We start from the raw sequence: 25,302 nt of genomic DNA, 5'->3' as shown, positions 1-25,302 counted from the left end.
TCTTAAGAAATACATATCTTGTGTCTAGTTCCTGGCATACAGCTCCTAAAACCCTTAAAGAGAATAAAGGTGTCTTTTGTTATTCCTAACAAGCCACTTTCAACCACACCTGAATTTATGTTAATGAGGTGACACCTGGAAGGCCCCTAAGGATGGAAGCTGATTGCCAGGAAAATCTACCATGTGATTAAAGGGTGAAACTTTTAGTCTCACTCCCCTTCCTGAGAGGAAAGGGACTGAGGTTGATTCAAACACTAAAAGCCAATGATTTAGTCAATCATGTCTACATAATAAAGCCTCCATAAAAAGCTGAAGGACAAAATCTGTACAGCTTCTGTGTTGGTAAACATACCAGCAGGGTGAGGCATTCTAACTTCACTGCAACAGAAGCTCCAGCACTCAGCACCCTTGCCCTTCGTATCCCTTCAGCAGGCTGTGGGATCTGATGATCTGTTATCACCATGTAGTCCCAGAATTGAACTAAACTGGACACCCAGCTGTGTTGCAGAAGAGCTTGGTGTGGGAAAGACTACCACACATTCGGTGATTGGAAGGGTGAGAAGTTCAGTATTAAGTGTTAAGAGGAAACACAGGAAGAATGTTTTCCCTCCTACAGATTCACAACTAGGAAACAAATCCAAAGAGGAAGGATATGAGAGCAGAAAGAAAGGTGACTCCAATGTCATCTGAAAAAAGCATTTCATTCTCCCAGAACTATGATGTGCTCTCCTCAAAACATAGGTCATGTCCTAATTAAGCACCAAAACCTTATTAATTTAAAGTAAAAAAAAAAAAAAAAAACATACCTGAGGTGAGAGAAACTTTTCAATGCGTTTGGCTATAAAACCTTTCTCCAATATGGAGTTGACTGATGGTCTATCCCTAGGATTTCTTTTAAATAACTGAGAGAGTAAATTGCGGAGATCATAAGAATAATGTAAAGATACAGGTGGAAAAGATCCAGATATTATCTTCAGTACCAGGTTTTTCATATTGCCAGCTTCAAACTAAAATCCAGAAAATAAATTAACATATATGAAACATACATAAATTGAAAATAGGAATAAACACTGAGAAAGTTATTTTCCTATAGAACAGAAATACAGTCCTCTTACAAATATTCTAATCACCATCTGTTCTTTTTTTTTAGCATATGTTCTTTAGAACAAAGTTAACTTGGTTATTTATAAACACATTTAAGAGAATATTAGTCCTCATAAAAAGTTTAATATTAATTTTTGCTTACTCAAAATACTAAAAGATGGAATAAAGGTATTAAAAGATTTTATAAAAACAATAATAAAGACAAAAACAAACCTGTAGTCTTCATTCAAGACCTGCCTACCTGTGGCCCTGTTGCAGTAAGTGGAACAAGAAATTAACTCTAAAACAGTACTGGGAAAAAACATAATAAATGAAAGTACTGGGGTGCCTAGGTAATTCAGTCAGTAAAGGGTCTGACTCTTGATTTCAGCTCAGGTCATGATCTCATGGGCCATGAGATCGAGTCCTGCATCCAACTCAGGGAGTCTGCTTGAAATTCTTTTCCTCTGCCCCTTGCCCAACTCGTGTGCATATGCCCTTTCTCTCTCTCAAATAAATAAATCTTTAAAAATAATACTAATTACTTTCCTTTAAACACTGATTATATTTATTGGTAAGTGTGTGATGCTCCCAAAAGCCATGTAGTAAGAAACATGGCAAGTACTCCAAAGGGGAATATAAGCCGTATCAGAATAGTATATATTTAAGGAGTAAACACAATATAAATTCTAACTGAAGTTAAAAAACCAACAGCAGTGGGGCAGTTTAAAATCTAAAGATTTAATTTTGAAAGTAAATAAAATTAAGCTTTTGACATCTCTGCTAAAATAGAACAGAACAGTTATGCACTATGTTCTTAACATACCCATCAACAAAACAAAACACGCTATAAATTAGGTATTGGTGATTATACGAAGTATAAAAAAGTTTTGCTAAATCTTGAGTTCTCTCAGACATTTAAAATATGATATTCAGTATACTAAAATTTGAGCACAATTCAGTAGTCTAGAAATAGCTATGTACCTAAGGAGGAATTCTAAATGCAGGATAGATTATTCCTTCACTACAGTGAATTTTCAGTCCCTCAACTGACAAACTTTTCATAAATTAGTTAATTTCATGTGTCTACTTAAGAGTATGTAATTCCAAAATATAGAAGCAATGGTGACAGAATATAGGTGAAAAAATTAAAGAAAACACACTGATTTATACCTAAAATGGCTGTGTGTTGAGAAACTGACCAATTCCTTCAAATATAGATCTGATAAACTACCATTCCATATCACTTTGGCAGTCTATGCTTTTATAAGGTAATACAGTCTTAAAATTAAGAGTATGCAACCATGAAAAACATAACAAAGAAAAAATATCCCCCAAATAATATCAAGCAATAAAAACAGGCTCTAAAACTGTTTGTACAATATAATTAAACTGCAGAAAGGAAAAAAAAACTTCTTTTATAAATTAATCTAGAAAAAAGTCTGGAAGGAAACAAACTATTACAAATACTCATTACCAATTGGAAGAATTGCTTTTGATATTCATTCAGTTCTTCACATTTTTATTTATTTTCTTAAGTTTTTGTTAATGAAAATACATTATTGCTTAATGGAGGAAACTTTTTTTTGTGAGAGCGAGCATGCCCATATAGGGTTGAGGGGAGGAATAGAGGGAGGAGCAGAGGGAAAGCAAAAGAGAAAATCTCAACCAGGCTCCATGCCCAGAAAGAAGCCCAACACTGGGCTCTATCTCACTACCCTGAGATCATGACCTAAGCAGAAATCAGGAGTTGGGGATGCTTAACTGACGGGGCCACCCAAGCACCCCCAGGGGAGCATTTTTAAAAAGCAAAATTTTGAAATGGAAAGTGATTAAAATTCAACCTATTTAAGAAAAAACTCCCCCTTTGGGGCATATTATGCCCATCTCAACAAAGTCTCAAAAATTAAAAAACAATTTTTTAAAGATTTATTTATTTGAGAAAGAGAGAGACAGAGAGAATGAGTGTGGGGGGGGGGGGGTGTGCGTGCGCGCACAAGCAGGGGAAGGGGCAGAGGAGAGGCAAAGCAGACTTCCCTGCTGACCCTGGAGCCCAATGCCTAGCTCACTCTCACCCCAGTCACAACTCTGAGATCATGATCTGAGCTGAAATCAAGAGTTAGACACTTAACCAACTAAGCCACCCAGGTGCCTCCAAAATAAATTTTTAATTAAAGGGCATCTGAGTTGATAAAATCCTTTGATGAACAGGTCAAAAAATGTCCTTTAATTTCAATTCCAAACTCAAATACAATTCAATTCCAAATACTTCGGGTGTTTTAAAAGAAATTGCTAAGATGAAACAAAAATCATTAAGCTAAAACACCATCTTCACATATAAATAGAACACTAAAAAGATAGCAAGTTTATTTTTGTCATTAGAAATAATTTCCTGGTGGAGGGGTGTGTGAATGGCTCAGTTGGTTAAGCATCTGACTCTTGGTCATGATCTCAGGGTTGTGGGATCAAACCCTAGTCCAGCTCCCCAATCAGCAGGGAATCTGCTGGAGATTCTTTCACTCTATCTCATTCCAAAATAAGTAACTAAATCTTAAAAAAAAAAAAAAAAAAAAAAATTTCCTGGGAAAAAGTATGACATATGTATTTTAATAACAAATATATAACATATGTATATAATATATGCATATATATTAAGGGAAAATCTATCTAAATTCATACTTGAGAAAAAATGAGAAATTTAAAAACTGACAGAGAACTTCTAGTAAAAGAGAGTGACCTGAAAGGTGGCATATGATTAAAAATATACACACACACACTTATTTATTTATTTATACATATATATTTACAGGTACTTTAGAACACAATTTTTTAAATATTTCAGAAACCTCTACTTACCGCATGTTTAAGCGTACACATCTCATACAGGACACACCCCAGAGCCCAAATGTCACTAGAAAAGGGAAAAATGAGAAATTTTCTCTAAGTATCAGAATTTAATTTTTTTCATTTAAAGGAAATAAAAGCACAATGAAAATGTTCTCCAAAAATATCTGTTCCATAAAACATATCCTTTAAAGCTCAAAATCTCAAACAATCAACTTCGCCAATCAGCCTTATGGCAATTGTTTGGGTTTTTTTTGTTGTTGTTGTTAGAGAGAAAGAACGCAAGAGCACAGGCAGACAAAGGGGTAGGCAGAGGCAGAGGGAGAAGCAGGCTCCCCGCCGAGCAAGGAGCCCGATGTGGGACTCGATCCCAGGACGCTGGGATCATGACCTGAGCCAAAGGCAGCCGCTTAACCAACTGTCACCCAGGCGTCCCAAAACTCAAAATTTCAACCATAACTAGATGATAAGAGTAGCTATCCCAGATTAGAAAGATGCCAGTTGCCTAAGCAATTACTTTATTAATTCCCTCACTTTATTTTTTAACATTTTTAAATTTAAATTCCATTAATTAACATGTAATCTATTATTGGTTTCAGAGATAGAGCTAAGTGATTCATTAGTTGTATATAACACCCACTGCTCATTATATCACATATCCTCTATCACCCATTTACCCCATCCCTTTACTTTACTTCCCCCAGCAACCCTCAGTTTGTTTCCTATGATTTAGAGTCTCTTACGGTTTGTCTCCCTCTCTGATTACATCTTGTTATATTTTTTCCTCTCTTCCCCTATGATCCTCTGTTTTGTTTCTCAAATTCCACACATCAGTAAGATCATATGATAATTATCATTCTCTGACTTATTTTGCATAGCATAATACCCTCTAGTCCCATCCACATTGTTGCAAATGGCAAGTTTTCATTTTTTTGATGGCTGAGTAGTATTCTATTGTGTGCGTGTGTGTGTGTGTGTGTGTGTGTGTGTGTGTGTATAAGCTCTCCTCAAAACATAGGTCATGTCATATATATATATATATATATATATATCACATCTTCTTTATCTATTCATAGGTCAATGGACATCTGGGCTCTTTCCATAGTTTGGCTATTGTGGACATTGCCCAAACAATTAAAGTTTTATTAAAGAAATGTAATATTTAAAAGAACAAAGTCAGTAAATTCCATGAATACAGAATTTTTTTTTAAGATTTTTATTTATTTATTTATTTTAAAAAAGATTTTATTTATTTATTTGACAGACAGAGGTCACAAGTAGGCAGAGAGGCAGGCAGAGAGAGGAAGGGAAGCGACACAGGGCCTAATCCCAGGACCCTGGGATCATGACCTGAGCCAAAGGCAAAGGCTTTAACCCACTGAGCCATCCAGGCACCCCAAAGATTTTTATTTATTGACAGACAGAGATCACAAGTAGGCAGAGAGGCAGGCAGAGAGAGGGGGTAAGCAGGCTCCCCGCTGAGTGGAAAGCCCGATGCGGGGCTCAATCCCAGGACCCTGAGATCATGACCTGAGCTGAAGACAGAAACTTAACCCACTGAGCCACCCAGGCACCCCTGGAATTTTTTATTTTATTAAATTTTTAAAATTTATTTTATTAAATTACTTACAAAACACCATGATTTTAAAAATTATTTTAAAAGCAAAATACTGTTTTAATGATGAAAAAGAACATATTAATTTACAAAAATTAAATCTGAAATAAATCTATGACAGCCTACTAAAATATAAGGTAAATATATTAATTATTTAATATTATTTTAAGGACATATACTATGTTCTTTATAGTTTCTTCCTTTCTTTTATCTTAAATGTATTTTTATAATTTAAAAAATTCTATTTCCATTTTTAAAAAGAAAAAATAAAAGACTTATAGTTCAGAGCTACAGCGATCCTTAGTAGTCAACAAAAACTGCTCCTCAGGGGCACCTGGGTGGCTCAGTGGGTCATGATCCCGGCGTCCTGGGATCCAGCTCTGCACTGGGCTCTCTCTGCTCAGCGGGAGGCCTGCTTCCCCTTCTCTCCCTGCCTGCCTCCCTGCCTACCTGTGATCTCTGTCTGTCAAATAGATAAATAAAATCTTTAAAAAAAATTTAAATAAAAATTAAAATTAAAAAACTAAAAAAAAAAAGGCTCATCAAAGTTAAACTTAACAGAAAAGAATAAAATCCAATGTTGAAATCCCAAGGTTATCCTGAACCAAACTCATGAAAAAGCTACAAATATAGAACTTTAACTCCAAAAATCTACTTAATTTCAAGATTCAACTTATAAAAAAATTTAAGTGTAATTAAACTTATTATTACTTGTTAGTTATGTAGTACTTGTACATGTTAATATATGACCTATGTATAAACAAACTCATTAAACTAATGATCCTATTAATAAAATATTTCAAAACATATTTAGAAAAAATATGAATTTTTGAAGTATATTGATGATGCTTATCCATGACATTTTTAAACTATTTTTCCCACAAAATTAATTTTACATGAAATTCTCCAAAGGATGATTAAATCCATTCCTTATTTATTTATCTTTTTAAAGGATTTTACGTGTTTATTTGACAGGAGAAAGCAATCACAAGTAGGCACAGCAGCAGGCAAAGAGAAAGGGAGAAACTGGCTCTCAGCTGAGCAAAGAGCATGGTATGGGGCTTGATCCCAGGACCCTGATATCATGACCTGAGAGGAAGGCAGAGGCTTAACCCACTGACCCACCCAGGCACCCCCATTCCTAATTTAAATACTGATTTTTTTTTTTCACAATTGACTTACCCATAAGATACAGCAATAGCATTAAAATGAAAAATTAATTTGGTTTAAAGAAAATCCTACTATCCTTAAGAATATCCACTAAAAACACATTCCATGAACTAGACTGATCATTGTAATTTATTTATTTATTTATTTATTTATTTTTTTAAAGATTTTATTTATTTGTCAGAGAGAGTGAGCGAGAGCGAGCACAGGCAGACAGAGTGGAAGGCAGAGTCAGACGGAGAAGCAGGCTCCCTGCGGAGCAAGGAGCCCGATATGGGACTCGATCCCAGGACGCTGGGATCATGACCTGAGCTGAAGGCAGCTGCTTAACCAACTGAGCCACCCAGGCGTCCCTGATCATTGTAATTTAAAATCATTTAAAAAAAATTGCTGGGAGAGTGCCTGGGTGGCTCAGCAGGTGCGTCAACTATTGGTTTCGGCTCAGGTCATGATCTCTGCTTCCTGGGATGGAGTCCTGAGTTGGAGTTGGGACTCCATGCTCAGCAGGGAGTCTATTTGGGATTCTCTCTGTCCCTCTTCCTTTGCTATTCCCCCTGCTCATACTGTCTCACCCTGTCTCTTAAATAAATTAATTAATAAAAAAAAAAAAGCACATTGCTAGGATGATGTTCTCTGCCTCGACTGCTCAGGTTTTAAATACAGCTTCCTTTCCACTCTCAAAAAAAGGAACTATCACTTTCTTCCTTTTAGGTTCTGTGGGTGCTTTCAAATTTAAGACCAATGTTTCTTGGTTAGGATATTTCAATTAGAAAGAGAGAAAATAAAGGGTAAATGGAGTTCAGTGACAGAATTCCTCATCTCACGCACATATTACACAATCAGTTAGCCATAGTACAACTAACGGTTAGGGATTTGGGCTTGGGAGCCAGATGCCTGAAGCTTTCAAGTTGCTTTACCTCTCTCTCTGTATTTGGCTTCCTTATAGGCAAAGGAAGATTAATGAATACCTACAATTCACAAGGCTATTGTGAAGATTAAAGAAGTGAATACATAGAAAGCATTCAAAATAAGGCCTAGCATTTAGTAAGTGTTCAATAACTATTACAATCTAATAGGAAATGACTATTACAAAGACCAAAAAATTATTTCTATTTCCAATTACAACTTATAATAATAAAGTGAAACTTTTGGAGTGCCTGGCTAGCTCAGTCAGAAGATCATGCAACTCTTGATCTTGATCTTGGGGTCATGAATTCAAGTCCAACATGGGGTACAAAGTTTACTTAAATAAATAAACAAATAAATAAAAAATAAAGTGACACTTTCTATATGTCCTTTAATAAGACATGAAATAGCTTCTTTGCAATCCCCCTCACTGTATAGTAAAAAAGAATAGGTGTATATACATACATACATATCTATCTATATCTATATATATATTTATATGCATATTAATGATTTTAGAATACTATTCTGAAGGTTAGTAAATAAAATGTAACAGAAAGATTTAAAGGGAATATATGTAATGAACATCATTTTAAATACCTTTTATTGTTGTAAGGTTTGTTTTCACAAATTTCAGGTGACAAGTAGTAGGGGGTCCCTATACAAGTTCGAGCCAGCTCCACAGTACTAGAACAAAAAGAATTATTAGAAAAACTTAAGATACTAAAGGATATTAAAAATTATCACATACATATAACCATGGACATTATGTCAAAACAAAGTTTAAAATCGATGTTACCTATTAAGTACTCGAGCAATTCCAAAATCTCCGAGTTGTATTGTCCCATCTTTGGTTAAAAATATATTCTGTGAAAAAGATGTAAAAAAAAAAAAATCAGAAATACTGTTACATCCAGTTCTGAGCTGACAACTCTTTTCATATAAATGAATCTAGTTAGGGGTGCCTGGGTGGCTTAGTCATTAAACTTCTGCCTTCAGCTCAAATCATGGTCCCAGGGTCCTGAGATTGAGCCCCGCAACGGGCTCCCTGCTGAGCAGGGAGCCTGCTTGTCCCTCACCCACTCCCCCTACTTATGTTCCCTCTCTCTGTCTCTCTCTGTCAAATAAATAAATAAAAATCTTAAAAAAAAAAATGAATCTAGTTTTAAAAAATGTAAGAATAGCTGGATATCCACATATAAAAGAATGAATATAGATCCCTATCTCATAACATAGACAAAAACTAATTCAAAATGGATTCTTAAATATAAGAACTAAAACTACAAAACTCCTAGAGGAATACATATGAATATATTTTCATGTCATTGGGCTGGGCAATGGTTTCTTAAATGTGACACGAAAAGTACCAGCAAAAAAAGAAAATATAAAGTGGACTTCTCAAAAATAAAAACTTCTGTTCAAAGAAGACCATCAAAAGTGAACAGACATGCGATAACTAGGTGATGGACATTAAGGAGGGTATGTGATATAATGAGCACTGGTATTAAATAAGATTGATGAATCACTGACCTCAACCTCTGAAACCAGTAACATATTACATGTTAAATTAACTGAATTAAAATAAAAATTTAAAAATGGTTAATTTTTTTTTAAAAAGTGAATAGACAACCCACAGAACTGGAGAAAATACTTGCAAATTATGTATCTGACGAGGAATTTGTATCCAGAAAAAAAGAACTCTTACAATTCATTAGCAACAAAAGATACACTATTTAAAATATACAAAGTCACATATTATATGATTCCATTTACATAAAATGTCCAGAATAGGCAAATCCATTGAGAAAGAAACTAGATTAGTTGTTTCCAGAGTCTAGGTAGAGAGGAAATGGAGAGTGATTGGTAACAGTACAGGATTTCTTTTTGGAATGATTAAAAAAAAATGTTCTAGAATTAGAGAGTGGTGATGGTTTCACAACTCTGAATATACGAAAAATCATTGAACTGTAAATTTTCAGTGGGTGAATGTCATCATATCTGACATATATCTCAACATAGCTTTAAAAAAATAAACTCAGACCTTCCCCTCCATTAAAAAAAAAAAAAAAAGCCTGCCTAAAAATTCTAATTACCCTAAATGTAACAAATTAACCTTAAAATTTTCCAAAATTGGAAAAGTTTTCCAATAAAATTTGCAATAAAAAACTAGCCAGTTAATTTGCATACATAAATACTTAACTCCAGTGTTCTACCAAACAGTAAAGGCAAGAGTTTGTGGAACATTAATTAAACTCCATATCATTCAGGAGACTTAAATTGACACATGTTCACAGTCCAAGATGACACAAAATGGGGATGAGAGGGACAGAGTAAAATGGAATGAAATGGAATTAGGTAGCAGAGAGGTGGGGAACTGGAAGGATGGGGTATAAAGCTCCCATCACAGTTTCTCCTCTTCTTACTACTCACCCTGAGGCTACCAGGCTATATAAGAAGCTGCAGGAGTAAGAAGGTAAGACAGATACATAGCCTTGACACCAGGAAACAAATCCCCTCTGTGCTACCAGGTCTGGGAGTGAGTGAGCCCTAGTGGGGCATCCACGAAAGAAACCTGTACGCAAAGATGAGTGAGCTGTGGGGACAAAACATTTCTCACAAAGAGTGGCCAAAAAATAAAGTCCAATACGCATGAAGAAACCTGATGCAAAAAAAAAAAAAAAAAAAGCTAATAAAATAATCAGCACAAGAATTCACTCTAGACAGAATTGATTTTGTGAAACAATCCAACCAGAACTTTAAAGTAAATGTTTAGGAAATTGCAGATAGAGAGGCACCTGGCTAGTTCCATCAACAGACCATGGGATTCCTGGTCTCATAGTGGGTGTAGAGAGCCCCACACTGGGTGTAGAGATTAGTTAAAAATAAAATCTTAAAAAAAATTTTTTAAAAAGAAAATTGCAAAGAGATAAAGGAAGTCTACTTAAGAAGTACAAGACATTATGAAACAAAAACCAATCACAGTGGGGCACCTGGATGCTCAGTCGTTCAGTCAGATACTGTTTAGTGTCTGACTCTTGGTTTTGGCTCGGGTCATGATCTCTCAGTCATGAGATCGAGCCCCGAGTCAGGCTCTGTGCTAAATGTGCAGTCTGCTTCAGATTCTCTCTCCCTCTCCCTCCCACTCTCTCTCAAATAAATAAAATCTTTAAAAAAAAAAAAAAGCCATTAGAGTAAGAACAAATGTATATGAAAAACCATTTTAAAATCCTGGAGAGAAAAAAAGTTTTTTTTTTAAAGTAAGCAGATAAGTATCAGTTTACACAAATTTAAAAAGCACTTAGTTAACTGGAAAGTAGGTTGAAAAATTCACCTAGGATGCAACTCAGAGACAGAGATAAAACGTGAAAGAACAAATAAGGTACTTGGAAGGGTTAGATTAAGAAGCTCCAACAGGGGCAGTTAAGCGCTTGCCTTTGGCTCAGGTCATGATCTCAGGGGCCTGGGATCAAGACCCACATCAGGCTGCCTGCTCAGCAGGGAGTCTGCTTCTCCCTCTCTCTCTCCCTCTGCCATCCCCCTGACCCCCCACCCTGCTAGCTTTCTCTCAAATAAATAAAATCTTTAAAAAAAAAAAAAGAAAGAAAGAAAGAAAGAAAGAAATCATTGGCTTTAAATTCCTAAACAGCAACACTAGAAGCCAAAAAACAAATAAATAATAACTTCAAAATTCTGTAGGAAAACAAATTTCTCACCTAGAAGTTTATATTCAAATTATCATTAAAGCTAGAGAGGTGAATAAGGTCATCTTCAGACATACAATACAACCAGATATAGACCTTCCACATATCTATTTTCTGTTTTTTTCCATCATTATGAGAGTAAATCCACAAAGAGGAGGATATAGGAAAAAGGCAGAAGATCTAACACATGATGCATATAAAGAGGATTTCTAGAATTATAATGAAGGGGAAAGAGAGAACAGATAATCTGATGCAGAATGATTTGGGTTCAAAAATTTTAGCCACAAAACAAAGCTGACTCAATGTTCATATCCATGTAGAAGTTATTAGTGACAGAATAAACATACCTGGGACTTTATGTCTCGATGAAGAATTTTTCGATCATGTACATGTTTCAAGGCCAAACATATCTGTACAAACCAGTCCAAAATCTAGGGGGGGAAATCAAATTTGTCATTTCTTCTAAAATTTATATTGTATAGTAAGTAGTCTTTCCTTGACAATGAAAGCACTCCTAGAATATTTGGGGTTGAGCAGAACTAAGTCCTGAAAAAACAAATTTAGGTTATAATTTTTAAATTTCACTATAATTAATGTTTTTAACATTAAGGAGATAATCAAGCCAACTGACACATTATGTGCAGGGTATGCACTAACTTTCAAATGTAAGAGACTGCTACTGAGCATCGCTTAGAAATCAGAAAACAGAAATTTCCAGAGAAGACTGAAAAGTAGAAATACTTTATATTTTATGATACTGTGATGGTGAGTCACTTTATTTTTAAATACATATTTTTTCTACATAAATAAAAGTCATAAAGGAAAAAAAATCAGGCTCAAAATTTGGAAGTCATCACTGATTATTCATCTCTTTCCACACTCACCATATATAAACACTCTCTGAAACTGGCTACTTGAAAGTAAAAGAATTTAATTTCTACCCCATTCCTAACACCAAAAGAATTCTAAGTAAATGGCATTTTTAAACAGGAAAAAATTAGACTATAAAACAATCAAAGAAAACACAGGTTAATTTCCTATAATCTTTTATTGAAGGACTTTTAATCCTTCACAAAACCTCTAAATCACAAGAAAGAAGACTGACAATGTTGCATATATAAAATTTAAAACATCTGCATGGCAGAATACATAATCAAGCATAATTAATTATTTAAGAAAATAATTAAAATAAATAAAACAATAACTAGAACAATAGTAACTTGAGAAAAATAAAATAATACACAAGATTGGCCAGAATGTGAGGAAGTAAGTCTTTGCATACCTTGTTTGTGAAAAAGTTAATCATAGTCATTTGGCAAAGTATGTAAAAATTTTAAATTCATATACCATTTGAAAGAGCAACTGGAATTTCAAATTTGTCTTACAGATACAACATCACAAATACAAAAAGGATGTGTTAAAGGATATTCATCCCAGCAATGTTCAGCAGAGCAAAACATGTATAAACATATGAAGAGGCCTAGTTAAATACACTGTGACATCACTGTACTAGAAATACCAAGAAGCCACAGAAAATAATTAAGTACTTCCATGTATACTGTTAAGTGAAAAAAAGAAAGTTCTAGAATGGGTATGCATAGCATACTCCTAGCATTTTTAAAAGAAATCTTTGTGTATTTTACATACCTAAGCTCCATATAATTATATATGAGGTATGGTGTTTCTAAGAATGAAAGAAGAAATAAAGGAAGCACAGAAAAATAGCTACCAATTAACAGTGTTTACACCTCAGAGAAGAGGACTTTCATTAGATAAAATGAAAGCAACAAACTAATTTTTACTCTGCAGTATTTTTTAAAAAGAATAATCCATTTAAAAAATAACTTTTAATTAATTTTCTTTAAAAACAAACTAATCTCCCAGTGCAAATATATGTATATATACTTACTGAGGGCTACACAATTTTTAAGTTTCTTTCTATATTCACATCAGGCACTATAAGCAGAGAATTGAAATACTGTTCTGACTTTGAGTTCACATGGTGGTTGAAATATATTTATAAATAAATATATCTATAATAAAATGCTCAAGTTTTATAACAGTGATACATACATTAAGAGGGCAATTAGTTCAACAAGGCTTAGGAAAAAGTACCAAAAGATAAAAGAAATAAGCTCAGTGGAGTCTTATTTTTATATGGTCTACCTGTACAACTAGAACACATTTTAGAAACCATGCATGTCTCTTTTACAGATAGGGTTTTTCACTACCATATTTCCCATACCTATATTCCTTTATAATTTGACAAAAATGTATTCAGCACCAATGATATGCCAACAGCTGTAGGAACTGGCAAAAAGGTAATGAAAGAGCTCACAGACCAAATTTATTCTGTAAAGGGCCAGAAAGTAAATCTTTCGGGCTTTGCAGGCCATATTGTCTCTGTTTCAACTCAACTTTGCCACTGTAGGATAAAAGCAGCTATAGATTACTATATGCAAACAAACAAAACTGTGGTTTTAATAAAACTTTGCTTACAAACAGACAGTGGTACGAGGTTGGCCCTTGTTTGTTGGCCCCTATCAAAGACTACTGAGGGAGGGGAGTAAACCCAAAGTAGTAATAAAGAAGCACAAAGGACAGCCAATTCAGCCTAGAGGTGATAAAATAAAACTGGACAAAGAGATGATTCCACAGCTAAATTTTGATGGGGAGGTATACACAAAGCTGAGAAGGACACATATCAGTATAAAGGCAACATTTCCATTACCTCTGTCTATCCAGTCAAGACTCTTTTTAGGGTTTGATTACTTACAGTTGAGGTTGAATAAGAGGAAAGGCCCTCAAATTGTAATGTGCTTCTAAGCTCCCCTTTTTACTTCCTTGTACGTATTAATTCATATTAATATTTGTAAAATACTGCTAGGATAATGGCACTTTTTGCTCAAAAGGCTTTCAAATTCTTGTTACAAAATGTAATCCAGCCAATCAAACACTATATATGGTCACTATATAATGACCATAAACTTGTCTGAATTACAATTTTATGTATATAGCATTATTTTTACTACTATAGATTGTGTTAGATCACTAAAACAATACTACATACCACCTTCTCTAATTCAAAACTCAAGTTTCTTTGTGTAATGAGATATTAAAATTTTACTAAAGTATGCTAAGTTCTGACAAATTTTTTACTAAAAAAAGTTTGAAAAACTTACAGTGCTAAATATATTAACAGAAAAGTAAAACATGGCTTTCTATTAGAACAGTAAATTGATTTTAGAATAAGAACTTACTCTTTACCTTTCTGCATAATGTGCCCAGAAAGCAGATATTCCAAGCCTACCAGAATAATCTTCTCTGATTTGTGCTGACTTTATCATTTGATTTTTTTTTTTGAACAAATGTTCCTCATCTATGAAAAAGCTAAGGATCCTTATAATAGCACTGCCTTTATGTATCTTGTTTTCAATTTTTAAATTTTTTAAAAAATTTTATTTATTTATTTGACTGAGAAAGACACAACGAGAGAGGGAACATAAGCAGGGGGAATGGGAGAGGGAGAAGCAGACTCCCTGCTGAGCAGGGAGCCTGAGGTGAGGCTCAATCCCAGGACCCTGGGATCATGACCTGAGCCAAAGGCAGATGCTTGATGACTGAACCCCAAATTTTTTAAACTGTAGTAAAACACAAATAATACAAAATCCATCATCTTAACCATTTTTGAGTATATACTTCAGTGGTATTAGGTACTTTCATACTGTGGTACAATCATCACCACCCATCCAACTCCAGAACTCTTTTCATCTTGCAAAGATGAAACTCTATAACCATTAAATAATAACCTTAATAATAAATAATAACCCATTCCTTTCTCCCCCTAGTCCCCAGAAAACACTATTCTACCTTCTGGCTCTACAATTTTGGGTACTCTAAGTGCCTCATAAAGTGGAATCATATAGTACTCATTTTTTTGTACCTGGGTTATTTGACTTAGCATAATGCAGGTTTATCCATGTTATAGTGTATTTCTAAATTTCTTTCCTTTTTAAGGCTGACTGATAAGGAGGTACTTCTGTCATTTTGTTATTGGTCTTTTATATGCCTCATAGCTATTCTGTCCCTCATTTACATTAGTTTTCTTTTGTGCTTAGGTTTCTATAGTGAAACATTTAAATTCATCTCTCATTCCCTACGTACATATTCTATATCTATTTTCTTTGTAGTCACCATTGGGGATTATATTTAACATCCTAAGGTCACAATACTCTAATCTGGATTTGTACGAGCTTAACTTCAGTAACATACAAAATCTCTACTCCTTAACATCTCTCTGTCCTACTCCTTTCAGTTGCCAATGTAAGAGAATTACATCTTCATACAATTATATCTTTGTTCATGTGTCCAAAAACATAAACTGGTGATGTTTAAAAGTGCATTGCTTTCTTAAATTTTATAAAAAAAACAAAATGTGGAATTATAAACCAATTACAGTAATACCAGGTTTTAGACTAATAATTGTATTTTTTAAAATGTGTTTGTCTTTAAATCTGTAGAAAACAAAAATGGGCACTAGAAATCATTATTACATTATCAGCTTTTGTAATTACCCATATATTTACCTTTACTGAGATCTTCATTTCTACATATGACTTCAAGTCCCTGTCTATTGTTCTTTTACTTCCATCTGTAAGGCTCCCTATTAACATTTTCTTCAGTGCAGGTCTAGAAGTCACAAATAACCTCAGCTTTTGTTTACCTGAGAATGCCCCTCATTTTTGAAGGGTGATATTGCCAAATACAGGATTCTCGATTCACAGTTTTTTCTTTTAGCACTTGAAAATATCAGCCCAGTGCTTTCTGGCCTCCAAAGGTTCTAGTGAGAAATCTCCTGAAAATTTTGGTGAGGGTCCTCTCACATGTGATGACTCACTTTATTATGCTGCTTTTAAGATTCTTTGTCTTTGACCTTCAACAGTTTGAATCTAATGTGTCTGGCACAGATCTCATTCAGTTCATCCTATTTGGGAGTTTGCTGAGCTTCTTGGATGTTTACATTCATGTCTTTCATCAAATTCAGGGAGTTTTCAGCTATTAGTTCTTCAAATATTTGCTCTGTCCCTTTCTCTATGTTTTTTCTGGGACTCCTACAAAGCATAAGTTGGTCAGCTTGATGATGTCCCACAGGTCCCTTAAGCTCTGTTCATGTTTCTTCAATCTTTTTTTTTTTTTTTCTGTTCCTCAGACCCAATAATTTCCATTGTCCAAGATTCAATTTCACTCTTTCTCCTTCCCATTCAAATCTGTTTCTAAATCACTCTAATGATTTTTCATTTCAGTTATTGTATTTTCAGCTCCAGAATGGTTTTGGTTTTTTAAATCTTTATTGATATTTTCAATGTGTTTATACATTGTTTTCTTGATTTTCTCCATTTAGTACTTTAGTACTTTGAGCAGCTGAAAGTTGCTTTAAAGTCTTTGTCTAGTAGATCCACCATCAGGTCCTTTTCAGACAGTTTCTGCTGATTATTTCCCTTTCAATGGGCCATACTTTCCTGTTTCTTCATATGCCTTGTGATTTTTGTTGAAAAGCAGACACTTGAATCTAATAATGTGGTGATGCTAGAAATCAGATTCTTCTTGATCCCCAGGGCTTCTTGTCTTATTTTTGCTAATTATTGTATGGTGTCTCCATGCCAAGGTTCAGCCTGAGGCTTAAAGGCAAACTTAAATTTTCAGGTCTTTTCCAAGCCTTCATCTTTCTCCGGGTATACATGGTGACTTTCTAATTTCACTTGTGTATGTGGCTGCTTTCAAATACCTTCGTTTTTAATGTCTGTCTCCACAAAGAGAAAAAGAGAAAAGAAGGGGAATAAAGAGGGCAGTGGCCCTTTAAATCCCCTGGAAATCACATCAGCAAGAAGGGTGGGTCTTACAACAATGGGGGGAGGTACAACAACAATGGCTGCCCACATCCTTGTTTGTACCTCCAAGATAAAAAATGACAACATTCAGAACACAGATCCCTGACATTTGGAGGACATGGACCTTTTTGCCCACCCTGGTTCCCACAAGGTGCATTCAAATTCCTTCTGGAAAGCCTGCAGGGCTGATTGCCTGGGTCCTGGGAGGTAGGGAATGGGTAGGAGCCACCATTACCTAGCTAAGAGCTGAAATTGACTGAAAATAACCACAATTTATTATTCAGGCTTTCACTTAGAAATTATACGCTTGCAATAGACTCCAGAGATACAAAATAGTTTCATCGGGTAGATTCTACCACAATTCTGTAATTGTGTTGGTAGGAAAGAGAGTCCTGCTTCCTATTCTACCACCTTCCCAGATTCCTCTCCAACTATATTTATTTTAAAATATTTTGTCACTTTGATTAAACAGGTAACCAAATATTATTTTTAAGGTATATACAGTATTAATAGAAAATATATTAATATATTAATTAGCTCAAAACTGTTAAGACTAGCATGGTAAGACTTGGCTAATCAACAAAAAAGTTCAGCCTCTCAGGTTAAGTTTATGTAGGAAATTACTATTAATATAAATATTGCAGAAAATGCATGCTTTATGGGAAGGTTTTAGACATACGTCAATGGTTTTGCTACCTATATTTACCCTTAAGCAAAATATTCACCTTTATCAAATGTCCCACAGAAAACTTCTATTTTATTATTACTATAAGAAATTAACCACAGACTTTGCCTCATTATCAAACAGGCTTTTGCTTCTACTGACCAGAGGCTCGTGGAAAGGACTGTACTAAGAACACTGAACTACTGATACTTCAAAAAATAGACTCTTAAGTACAGGCTTCAATGGACTGAGTCAAGATTTCTAGACTTTTTTATAGTCCACAAGCTGACATACATGATGAAAAAAAGTGCCTCAACACCCGGACAGATAAGAATTACTAGAACTGAGGGCTGCCTGGGTGGCTCAGTGGGATGGGCCTCTGCCTTCGGCTCAGGTCATGATCTCAGGGTCCTGGGATCAAGTCCCGCATCGGGCTCTCTGCTAGGCAGGGAGCCTGCTCCTTCCTCTCTCTCTCTGTGATCTCTCTCTGTCAAATAAATAAAATCTTTAAAAAAATAAAAATAAAAATAAAGAATTACTAGAACTGAATCAACTGAATTAAAGGAAATTAAATTATGGGTACTTATTTGGAATATGATTGGTATTATTCTTTTTTAAAAATTTTATTTATTTACTTGAGAGAGAGAAAGGAGGGGGGCAGAGAGGCAGAAGGAGAAACAGACTCCCTTTTGAGCAGGGAACCTGTTGTAGGACTCAGTCCCAGTGACCTAAGCCAAGGTGCCCCAATACCTAATAGGTATTTGTCTTAATGTCCTATTTTATATCTTATATTTATTTTATATTTAATAAACACATGAAGTCTATTTTTGTTCTTAAGAACCATCTCTAACCTTCAACTCAGCAGATTATGCTTTTGTAAATTGAATTATCACATATTATTTGATTATCTGATTCTCACTGACCCACTCAGAAATCAGAAACAGTTTTACTTTTCAGGACAATATTGTAATTTTCATCAGTTCAATAAAAATCTATACTCCTTGGGGCACCCGGGTGGCACAGTCAATTTATGGGGTCATGATTTCGAGCCCCCCACCAGGCTCACTTCCTCTCCCTTTGACCCTCCCCCAACACACGTATATGCATGTGTACACACACTCTCTCCCACTCTCAAATAAGTAAAATAAATCAAAAAGAAAAAAGATTTTTTTTTTAAGTAAAAAAAAAAATTATACTTTTTCCCAATAATAACTAATCAATTATGCAACAAAGCCATACCTTAATTAAAAATTATTTTCATTCAGTTATGACAAGCCCACACTAATAAATATATATGGAACCAATTCCTTTATCACACTGCCAGGAAATTGCCCTAGTACCTAACTTAGAAGGTCTTGGCAAGGTCATTTTCTAATAGCCAAAAACCATGGATGAACTGGAAACCTTCAGGAATAAAGAAAATCACCCAAATCTATAGTACCACAGGTGAAATCCGCTGGAGAATGTATTGGCCTTAGGACAAAAAAGAAAACAATAATTTGTATATTTTTAAAAAATCTAATTCAAGGTCTTATGAAAACATCTGGACAGAAATCAATTTTGCAGCCTTAGGAGAGCCCGATACTGCAGGTCTCTAGATTATCAGAAAAAACTCAAGGTACTTATATGCTTCATTAATACTCCCACTGAACCTAAATATTAGGGAAAACCCATACTTTTTCCTTTGGGAAAAGTACACATTTGGAAATTATATATGATCAAAAGAAAGTAGACTACCAGGAAATGTATCCAGAACTTAGAAATAAGGTAAAAATAGTGGGAAATCGTTTAAATATTTATGTGGGCAAAGGCCATCCAAGGATTATTTAGTTCATTTCATTGCTTACTACTGATTAAAAGGCACAGATTTTAAGTTGCTTCCTAACTATAACTTAATTTCCTAACTTCCAACTATAGAGCTTTGTCCAACAAAGATGCAAACAAGGAAGTATCACTGAAGAGAACGACTTGAGTAGTTGGAGAATCATCTTGTTTCAGAGGTCTTGCTCTTCCTACTTCTATTCTAGAAATGGACAAAACCCATCTCAGACTCATGCTACCTGGCAGTCTAAAACAAAAAATACCCTCTGGCCTTCACATTTTTGTGCTGGAAAGAAGTAGGATGTAGTAGTAGTAGGATGTTTCTCTTTAAATAATTCCCATTTCAAATAAGCTAAAATACAAAGGAAACAGTCAACAAAACAAAGAGGCAACCTACAGAACGGGAGAAGTTATTCGCAATTGACATTACAGACAAATGGCTGATATCCAAGATCTATAAAGAACTCCTCAAACTCAACACTCAAAAAACAGATAATCACATCAAACAATGGGCATAAGACATGAACAGACACTTCTCCAAAGAAAACATACAAATGGCTAACAGACACATGAAAAAAATGTTCATCATCATTAGCCATCAGGGAGATTAAAATAAAACCACAATGAGATACCACTGTATACCAGTTAGAATGGCCAAAATTAATAAGAAAGGAAACAGTAAGTGCTGGAGAGGATGTGGAGAAAAGGGGAACCCTCTTACACTGTAGGTAGGAATGCAAGTTGGTGCAGCCACTTTGGAAAACAGTGTGGAGATTCCTTAAAAAATTAAAAAGAGGGCGCCTGGGTGGCTCAGTGGGTTAAGCCACTGCCTTCGGCTCAGGTCATGATCTCAGGGTCCTGGGATCGAGTCCCGCGTCGGGCTCTCTGCTTGGCAGGGAGCCTGCTTCCTCCTCTCTCTCTCTGCCTGCCTCTGTGCCTCTATGCCTACTTGTGATCTCTGTCAAATAAATAAATAAATAAAATCTTTAAAAAAAAAAAAAAAATTAAAAAGAAAAAAAGGAAAAAGAACTTAAAATAGTGCTACCCCATGACCCTGCAATTGCACTACTGGGTATTTACCACAAAGATACAGATGTAGTAAAAAGAAGGGCCATCTGTACCCCAATGTTCATAGCAGCAATGGCCACAACTGTCAAACTGTAGAAAGAGCCAAGATGCCCTTCAACAGACAAATGGATAAAGAAGATATGGTCCATATACACAATGGAATATTATGCCTCCATCAGAAAGGATGAATACCTAAAAAATAAAAAAAAATTAAAAATAGTAAAATAATAAAATAAAAAGAAAGAAAGGATGAATACCCAACTTTTGTATCAACATGGACGGGACTGGAGGAGATTATGCTGAGTCAAATAAGTCAAGCAGAGTCAATTATCATATGGTTTCACTTACTTGTGGAGCATAAGGAATAACATGGAGGATATTGGGAGGAGGAGAGGAAAAGGGAGTTGGGGGAAATCGGAGGGGGAGACGAACCATGAAAGACTGTGGACTCTGAGAAACAAGCTGAGGGTTTTGGAAGGGAGGTGGGTAAGGGTTGAGTGAGCCTGGTGGTGGGTATTAAGGAGAGCACATATTGCATGGAAAACTGGGTGTGATACATAAACAATGAATCTTGGAACACTGAAAAAATAAAGTTAAAAAAAAAAAACAAGCTAAAATAAATAATGTTATCTGTGTTAACAAATCATCTTTCTGAAGGGTAAAAAAAATATTATTAACTTAAAAGAAAGACTTGCCAAATTCTCATTGTTTATTATGGAATAATCTCAGAGATGGACAAAAATATATAGAATAGATCTCCATACTAATTTCTAGGATAACAAGATACATATAGGGGCACCTGGGTGGCTCAATTGGTTAAGTTTCTGCCTTTGGCTCAGGTCATGATCCTGGAGTCCTGGGATCAAGCCCCACATCGGGCTCCCTGCTCAGCGGGAAGTCTGCTTCTTCCTCTCCCTCTGCTGCTCCCCCTGAGCTCCTTCTATTTCCTCTCTCTCACTCACTTTCTGTCAAATAAATAAAATCTTAACAAAAAAACCCACAAGATACATATATATTCATACATATACATCATTATGTACCAAAAACATTTATCCAACTGCAGAACCAAATGCACAGACTATCAATGTACTTTACAGAGAATGTTATGAAATCTAATAGTAAGCATTTTTTTAAAGTCCACTAAAACACAAAGAATAAATGTAAGCACAAGCAATGGAAGGTATTAGATAAAATTCTAATAAAAAACAGCACTCTGTACACTAGCATAGATTATTTGACTTCACCACAATAGTGAAGTTGGCTATGTGGTATGAGCATCCCTATTAAAGAATGAGAAAATAGTCTCAAAATAGTTAAAAGTCATTTGTTAACATAACTATTACCAAGTTGAAAAGCAGAAAAATGATTCAAACACAAGTCCTGAAGTTCTGTGCTGTCTAGTAGGCTTAGTTGTGGAAACAGGATAAGTAAAGTGAAAAGTATGACATTACCCTATTTAATAGTACTTAACTAAAATAGAACTCAAGATTTCAGAACCTTACCATATTATCAAGTTACTGGCAAGAAGCTAAAAGTCTCCATCAACACAGTATTATCAAATGATTAGTTGTGCCAATTAATTTATGGACACAGCTTTCCTAAGTATCCAAAGAGGACATCAGTGAAAATTGTAATCTCTGCTCCACAGTAAATTACAACCTTGTTGGGGAAACAATTATAATGTGAAATTATTCAGCATACATTAAGGGTGCATGATGCAGTAAATTAAGTGTAGACTTGGATGAATATCAATGGAGCATTATACAGCAGAAGCAACAAATGCACAGAAAGCAAAACAAATGATCAGAAACTGTACTAAGGGGAGAAATAAAACTGAGTAAGATGTAAAACAACAGTTACGCATTTAAAAATACAAGACAGTGGGGCGCTTGGGTGGCTCAGTGGGTTAAGCCGCTGCCTTCAGCTCAGGTCATGATCTCAGCCTGGGATCGAGTCCTACATCAGGCTCTCTGCTCAGCAGGGAGCCTGTTTCCTCCTCTCTCTCTCTGCCTGCCTCTCTGCCTACTTGTGATCTCTCTCTGTCAAATAAATAAATAAAATCTTTAAAAAAAAAAAAAACAAGACAGTGACAGCCATTTTGGAAAAATACGCAGATATTAATTAAAGATTAAAATAGCAGCCTATGGATGGGAATGAAATGAAAATAGAATATGAACAAATAAAAAAGCACAAGCCTTGCTACAAAGGGATATAATGTAGCTATTAAAACTAATAAAACTGATCTACACAGAGGAACATGTAACAATAATCAAGATAATTTTTTAAATGAAAGCTGCATTTTTTCCATATTATAAATAACATTTTTGTTACTTTCTAAATTATTTTGAGAATAGCTGATACACAGTGTTACATTAGTTTCAGATGTACAACATAGTGATTTAGCAAGTTTGTACATTATGCTATGTTCACACTTGTAGCTACCATATGTCTCCGTACACTGCTGTTACAATATCACAGACTATATTCCTTATGCTGTGCCTTTTATTTCGATGACATATTCATCCTAAAATGGAAGCCTGTATCCCTCATGCATCTACACCCATTTTGCCCTACCCCTCCTTCTCGCTCCCCCCTCATAACCATCAGTTTGTTCTATTTATAGGTTGGGATAATCAAGATAATTTTTAAGTGACAAAAGTAAGACAGAGTACACTATGTATAATATCCCCTTTCTGAATATGTGTGCCTTGATGTATATATTTCCATGTACAAGTATGAAGAAGAAAGCCTAGAAGAATGTACCAAACTAAAAACAGTGGTAATCTTCAGAGACAGAACAGTAGGCAAAGAATTATTTCCATTTCTGAACCTTTTAATAATTGTACAATTTAAGTTTGTAAACAAATATTAAATAGATTTTGGAGTTAGACAGAAGTAGGTTCAAACACTGACTATATGATTTGGGCCAAGCTACTTAACCTCTGTTAGACTTCTTACTTATTAAATAAAGAAAACTACACTAATTCATGGGGGATTATAAAATTTAAGAGAAACAAATACAACACTCTTAGTACAATGTTTCCCCCATTTCCTTATGTAAAAACACACAAGTTAAGAATGGGTGATAATGAGAAATGCAATAGAAATTTAGAGAAGGAAAAGATCACAGAAGATTAGAGTGGTTAAGGAAAATCAAAGAAAAGGCTGGGACTTGAGCTGAGCTGTAAAAAAAGAAAAAAGAAAAAAAGGTAGAATATTAGTAAGAGAGTTGGCAGGGAAGCGTTACTAAAATAAAAGAAATAATAGAATAACTACACAGGAAGAAGAATGAGATATATGAGCATGTGTTCCCAACACAAATAGTGCCTAACAAAATGAATGCTCAATAAATATTTGTTAAATAAATGAAAAGGGGTACACATTAAGTAATACTAGGAAAAAAAATAAGACTGCCTCAGTAGGATAAGGTCATATTTTAAAGATCCTTGAGGTCAAAACAGAGATTAGATTTAATGCAGTTGTCAATGCAAGGCTTCCAGAGCTGGAATTACTTAGGAAAGCCACATTTTAGGAAAATGTGGTCTATTAGCAGAAAGCCAGACAGAATACAGAATACTTAACTAGTTATAATGAATAATTAGGTTATATACATAAATATAAGTGTTTATTCATACACAAAGGATATAACATACATTTAAATATTATAATATTACTATAGACAGGAAGTGAGACAGAGAAATGACTAAGGTAGAAGCTAATTAGAACAGGAATATGACTGAGGTATTAGAATATGATATCAAACTGTCCTAGTAATTAAATTAAGAATTTTATAGTTACAAGTAAACACATATATAAATTTTGAATTGCTTCTGAATAACAAGGATTAAGAGTCAATCTCCTACATGCTAACTCACCTGATCCTCTTGAAACAAAATGCCTTTCTGAGCATTAATTCGTTTAAACAGATCGCCCCCTTCACAGTAATCCATCACTATGTAGAGAGAGCCATTTTCTACAAAATATAAACAAGACATTTCATTTTTTTTTAATCTTTTTAAGTTTTTTGTGTGTGTTCTAAGATTCATTCTTTATGCATCACACCCAGTGCTCCATGTCCTCCTCAATGCCCACCACCAGGCTCACCCAACCCTTACCCATCTCCCCTCCAAAACCCTTAGTTTCTCAGAGTCCACAGTCTCTCATGGTTCGTCCCCCACTCCAATTTGCCCCAACTCCCATCTCTTCTCCTTCTCCCAATGTCCTCCATGTTATTTATACTCCACAAGTGAAACCATATGATAATGTAAGTCAAAAGCACAGCTAAATTAAAGGTACTTAAGGGTTTACTAAAACATAGTGATTAATTATGTTCCACTAAAAACAGAACCACCTTCAAAAGAATTAGACTACAAAATTAAGGTATACTGCTTATACAGATTGTATGATAACCTGGTTTAACAAGAAGCTCTATCATCAATGATTTTCTACTAAGAATACAGCATCTTATTGAATAGCATATCCACAATGATCTAAACATCTCTGGAATACAGACAAAATGCAGATAAATATACTTGGTTTCATTTA

General features: G+C 34.8%; 1 protein-coding gene across 1 annotated transcript in view; it reads right to left on the bottom strand.

Moving 5' to 3' along the window:
• Window positions 1-25,302, bottom strand: part of NEK1 (NIMA related kinase 1) — a 214,466-nt gene that overhangs the window by 172,447 nt on the left and 16,717 nt on the right. Inside the window, exons 5-10 of the mRNA XM_059374160.1 lie at window positions 24,633-24,730; window positions 11,664-11,747; window positions 8,415-8,482; window positions 8,216-8,302; window positions 3,940-3,994; window positions 807-1,007 (exon numbers count right to left, since the gene is read on the bottom strand). Coding sequence (XP_059230143.1) covers window positions 807-1,007; window positions 3,940-3,994; window positions 8,216-8,302; window positions 8,415-8,482; window positions 11,664-11,747; window positions 24,633-24,730 — 593 coding nt within the window. The remainder of the gene's footprint in view (window positions 1-806; window positions 1,008-3,939; window positions 3,995-8,215; window positions 8,303-8,414; window positions 8,483-11,663; window positions 11,748-24,632; window positions 24,731-25,302) is intronic.

Source organism: Mustela nigripes, chromosome 1, assembly GCF_022355385.1.
Source record: "Mustela nigripes isolate SB6536 chromosome 1, MUSNIG.SB6536, whole genome shotgun sequence".
Taxonomy (NCBI): domain Eukaryota; kingdom Metazoa; phylum Chordata; class Mammalia; order Carnivora; family Mustelidae; genus Mustela; species Mustela nigripes.
Note: the sequence above shows the minus strand (reverse complement) of the source record. Positions and strands in the feature narration are given on the sequence as shown.